The sequence below is a fragment of the Lactuca virosa genome, chromosome 1, assembly GCF_052849685.1.
Source record: "Lactuca virosa cultivar CGN04683 chromosome 1, Lactuca_virosa_CGN04683_v6, whole genome shotgun sequence".
NCBI classification, from domain to species: Eukaryota; Viridiplantae; Streptophyta; class Magnoliopsida; order Asterales; family Asteraceae; genus Lactuca; species Lactuca virosa.
The window spans coordinates 39,005,170-39,010,585 of NC_136426.1; the positions used below are offsets into that span (position 1 = coordinate 39,005,170).

The window sequence follows — 5,416 nt, forward strand, 5'->3', positions numbered from 1 at the left end:
AAAAGATGTTTTTTATGGCAAAATAAAGTTGCTTTTGCTTTGCACATTTTTGCCCGCCAGGCACGAAATGGACCTGAACTCTAATTGTAATGTATAAAATATGCATGTGATTAAAAGACCATTAAAATTGGCTTTGTGAATTCCCAGTTTATGACACTTTTTTGATGAACTTGTCGAGAATTTTGCACGATGGGTGTATAAAGAATAGAAAAGGGATCCAAAGAGACAATATATACAAAAGATCTTTTTCTTTCTTAATCTTTGTTGGTCAGAAGTTGGAGAAGAAGCAACACATGTAAATATTCGGAAGAAGTTTTGTAATGTTCGATAACGTAAAGCCAGTATAAAAATCGTTATTTTATGTACGTTTTTATAAACAAATTGTATACGACAATACGTACATTAATCGGAAACCTTGAATCCATTTCAGATAGACAAAAGTAAGTGTGTGATTGATTGGAACGTTTCAAACCCAACATTTTAGACTATTTTTTCTCCCATACTTCACTTTCATCGAACAACTCAAACTACCTTTTTCTCTTACTTCTTTCTAAAATCGTTTTTGTTTTCCTGTCTTTGTCTTCTTTATACACATGGCATGAATCATAGATCTCTTCAGCAAAAACAATTATAATAAAATGACAATAACTAATGGAAAAAAAATAGTAAATCAATTTACTTATAAGTGATAACAATAGTTTATTAAACATAAATCAACCTTAATCACAAAGATATGATGATTATGATGACTCCCTTTTTCTTTTCTTTCCCTTTTTCTGGATCATGCTCCATGCTACATCTCTAAGTCAAATGATTTTAATCTTGAAAATAGATTTGATGATGATTTCAAGCGTTCAAATATTCAACCATCATGACTCTCTACTTTCATACTAAAACTATGCATATAAAATGAAATAATTCAAAAATATGATCCAGGGTTCAAAATGTAATTTGACCTTGATGGAGACGTACATGGGTTGTACAGTACGTATAATAACCATTAATGCACTGAACACAAGCATTTGTCTTATGAGAAGTCTCATGAACTTCTCCCTTCTACCCTTCTGCACAGAAGGCATCACTGAAAGGCACCTCTCATCTCATTTCTAGGGCATTAATGGGACTGAACTGAAACTTTCAGATATTAAAACAAAATTCCCAGAAAGAAATGCTATAAAGAAGAAGGGGTTGATAATCGAGCCCAATAATTATTGCCCCCACATTCCCACTGCATAATACGATCATTATCGGATAAACCTCAAAAAGAGAAAATAATATGTTGAAATCATGGCCCTTGGTACTATTGAGTTACTTGTAGATTCGTTTTGTGATCATACTAGCTCATTCATTTCCATGGCGACTCTGAAACTTTATATTTACATCTGATCCGGTCCACACAAAACACACTCACCCATACAGATCTCAAAAAACTAAATCGTGCCAAATGATATTGTTTAGTAAGAAAAATTAAATACTCGACTAAACTCGCTAAGATTTCATGATCAATGAATTATCTCTGAGTACTCTGAGATGGAGAAAGATAGTTAACAGGGAGATGGAGGCATAAGATTTAACCCTAAATCATCATTTTCGAGAACCAACCTTGGCTTATGAGTCTCCACCATTGTATTATTACTCCCATACTCAGGATGCAATCTCTTCTTCGACAACAATGGAACTCCAAAAAGCTTTGTTCTACTAACGTTAACGCTATCATCCACAACAACGTTATTGACTGTCGAAGCATGAAGCGGTTGTGATTTATTACCCACATTCATAAACGATGCTTGCTGCTGTTGTTTTTGCATTAGTAATTGGCCATTCATGTTTGAATGATTTGAAGATACAAGAAGTGATGAAGGGTATGAGTTACTTGGAGCCACCGGCTTCACATGGTTTTGTACGAAGTAAATTATATCATTGTAAAGCTTCCTCATATGCGCCAACTCCGACATCAACATGTTATTGCTTCGCCGTAACCGTTCATTATCCTCCGACAACGCCGTCACGGAGTTGCCTCCTCTACCACTGCTAATGCTGTGGTTACCGTTATGAAAGATCCCAAGCATACCAGCTGTTGTGGTGGTGGCGGTGGTGGTGGGGGAAGAGAGAGGTGGTGAGTTATCACAGTATAAATGCTCATCGGAGTCTGGTGGGGATATACTCCGTGTAGACGTTGGGTAAGCAAAGAACCCATTGCCGCCTTGTAGACCACCGCCACCGCCAAGGCCGGTGAAGTGATGAGGGTGGTGGTGGTGGTTAAGTGTGACTTGTGGTTGTGATGTTTTCCGGCGGTGGATCTCGCACAGCAAATGCTTCTCTCCTTTCTTGAAGAACTCGTTCGCAAACTCCCATCTATCCGGTACTATTTTCCTAAAACCCTAATAAAACGAAACACAAAAAAACAACCGAAAGTTAGTATCATGATTTAGAATAAAGAATCAAAACAAAAAGAATCGAGTAGTAGTACTGATCTATCATAAGTGTTCCACTTACATAGGTGTTAAGCTGGCGCACAAACGACGAAAAGTTGTTGTGTTTGAAGTAGTTCGGGAGTAGATCACGTGCAAATTCCGGTGGGCGCCAGACGACGAAGGTGGTGTCATCTTCACCCCACGAGACGATATGGTCGGTCGTCGGATCATCAACCAGTTGGTATGTCTTGGTGAGAAAAGGAGCAGGAACCGCTTTGTGGGAGTCTAACGATAACAGCATCCCTCCATCACATGAGTTATCTAACATCATCGCCATGAAAATCACTTTCTTTCTTCTCTTTATATCAACAAATCTTCTTCGATTCTTCTTGGTTAAGGATTCTAGAGAGAGAGAGAGTGAGTGAGTGTGTGTGTGTGAGGGGGGTTGGTGGAGATATATGGGAATGTAAAAATCTTGAAGTCTAATCCTCCAACTATTATATTACTCCAAGAAAGAGAAAGAGAAAGAGAGAGATGAAGCCAGAAGGGCAGGGGCAGCCTCGATTATGTAGAGAGGAAGGAGAGAATATGTGTCTGAGTGTCTGGTCTGGGACTGTGAAATAAGAGCCTTTCAAGACAAACCCGTGACACGCTCTTTCTTTCTCTCTCTCTCACACACAGTTACACATTTGTACACACATTGTCTTCTGAATGTATTTATTTACAATAGCAAACCAAGCAAGTGAATACTGGTTGCATTGATGAGAAGGTGAAGGAAATGAGATCGGCGATAACAACTTGATGGTTGGACTGATTGAACGACTACTCGATGATACGTTTCAGAGCATAGAATGCACACGACTAGTTCACAAAATGGTCTTGATCGACGTCTTGCAAAAAAATATCATTTTTTTAAGGATCTTATTTCAAAATGTCCCGGATTTTAGAGATTTTTGTAATTTCTTTCTGTAGTTTTTAATATGAGTTAAATAAATCATAGATTTCTTTTGATCAAATACTATCTTAGATGAAATCGAAATATTAATATTCGAATTTTTGGAGTGATACAGTTTGACGGTATCAACCCTATTTAACATGGTGGTACTGTTATTTATAATGGTCTTTTTTGGGCAATAAATATCATTTCCATTTTTGTACATATATTTATGACTCATTTCTTGCACTTACATATTAGTCATTTTGACTAGTCAATCCTCAGATTATACCTTCTATTATTATGCAAAAAGGGGTCCTCTTATTTTGAAACGAATGGAAGGCTATGTACAGTAATTGTACCAAACATAATAAGTGACAAAAACATTTATTATCATGTTATAAATACAAAAAAAAGAAAGACATAGATACCGGAAAGTAACTTTGTTTAGAACTTAATAAGTTAATCATCTTTGAAAATATTTATTTTAAGTACATTCTACAAACAAAAAAAAAAAAAAAAAAAAAAATCCTCGTGAATATTAGTATATGATCGATTAAGTGTTAACGTAGATTGCTGGGGCGCACCAATAGCCTCAATCCACTAGCTTTGTAAAGTCTAATAATGATGGATGCATGCCATGTTCTATTAATCTATGATATCTAACCGTTGTGTGATATTGTGTTCAAAAGTGTTGAAATATGGTTTTAATCTATTGGAATAATTCAAAACTATCGTATATGATAATACTCAAGCTCTCAGCACAACTCTTCTAACAATCAATGTGCATTTGGGACATTGATAAGAATATATACATGCCTAAGTTACTAATACTCAAATTAGTTACGTCATAACTTTAAAACCTCTAAATATTAACTAAGTATAATCATCCGATCAACATTCTACTAGGCCGGCAGTCCGGCACTAGATGACCATTGACAAACTTTGAAGAGTATATCTTGAAAAGATCTCCAATCGTATCATACACATACGGTAAGCAACAGATCTATGGCTTTGTGGGAAATCACATTTGGGGAGTATAGTCTTAGATGGTGCATATAAAGCTGGTAAGCAACATGATTTTTGAGTATGTGTTTGATGTGGTGTTGTTTTCATTCCTATATTAATTGAGCTATTATTTAAAGAAATTAAAAAACCAAAAATAATCTTTTTTTTTCCCTTCTAGGAAAACCGACAGACATGAACTTATCTATAAAATCTCCTTATTGGCATTATTTATGGTAGACATTGCAAGGGCTCATTTACCTACTTACTTGCAACTAGAAAAAATACAATGGATGTGTTTGGCACGGAGCTTTTGGAAACGTTTGTGAGCTTCTAGCTTTTAGCTTTTAACAAAACGTTCTTGTTTAAACAAAAAGTTTCGTTTGATACTATGAGCGTTTAACTTTTAGTTTAAACAAAACGCTCTAAATCTAAAAGCTACTTCATGTAGCGTTTAACAAAACACTACTGAGCTTTTGAAATCAATTTCCATAATTACCCTTAAAAATATATTTATTTATTTATTTATTTTTAATCGATTGTCTTTTTATGTAATTTTATATATTTCAAAAGCTTCCAGCTACTTTTGCCAAACACTCATATAACAAGTAAAAGTTACAGCTTTCCGCTACCAACTACCCGCTACATGCTATCCGCTTCCAGCCAACAGCTACTTTTGCCAAACACGCCCAATATAAATGAGTTAAGTAAATATTAGTGTAAGGTCCTAATAAGGATCTTTACCAGTAGTCAAGCAACAAACAATCACGAATAAAAGAATAAGATGAAAAGAAATCGAGCTTGCACACGTTTATATTCAGAAAAACGTCAGGTACAACTCGATGGGACTCTCTGTAAACGCAATGGCATCAACAACAGCACAAAGACCTACACCTCCACTATTTATACAGAATTGGACCGCAAACGGGGTTTACGACCGTAAACAGGGTTTACAGTCGTAAACATGTTTACGGCCGTAAACTCTGTTTAAGGTCGTAAACACACTTACTGATCTAAAACATATAAACAACTCAATAACTGTGTTACAGACTCTTACGGAATA

The 5,416-nt window shown here is 35.7% G+C and overlaps 1 protein-coding gene across 1 annotated transcript; it reads right to left on the bottom strand.

The window, feature by feature from the left end:
* Nucleotides 1-1,308: 1,308 nt before the first annotated feature.
* LOC145107472 (heat stress transcription factor B-4-like) lies at nt 1,309-3,002 on the bottom strand. The gene is made up of 2 exons (XM_079044398.1): nt 2,497-3,002; nt 1,309-2,381 (listed from the first exon to the last, which is right to left on the bottom strand). The coding sequence occupies exons 1-2, from the start codon at nt 2,749-2,751 to the stop codon at nt 1,545-1,547; spliced, it is 1,092 nt and encodes a 363-aa protein (XP_078900524.1). The 5' UTR covers nt 2,752-3,002; the 3' UTR covers nt 1,309-1,544.
* Nucleotides 3,003-5,416: the final 2,414 nt, after the last annotated feature.

Excerpts from the sequence above, each read along its gene's own strand:
- LOC145107472 (XM_079044398.1), bottom strand. The coding sequence starts at position 2,751 with ATGGCGATGATGTTAGATAACTCATGTGATGGAGGGATGCTGTTATCG. Across the intron at positions 2,382-2,496 it reads TGCGCCAGCTTAACACCTAT|GGTTTTAGGAAAATAGTACC; the intron begins GTAAGTGGAACA and ends TCGTTTTATTAG.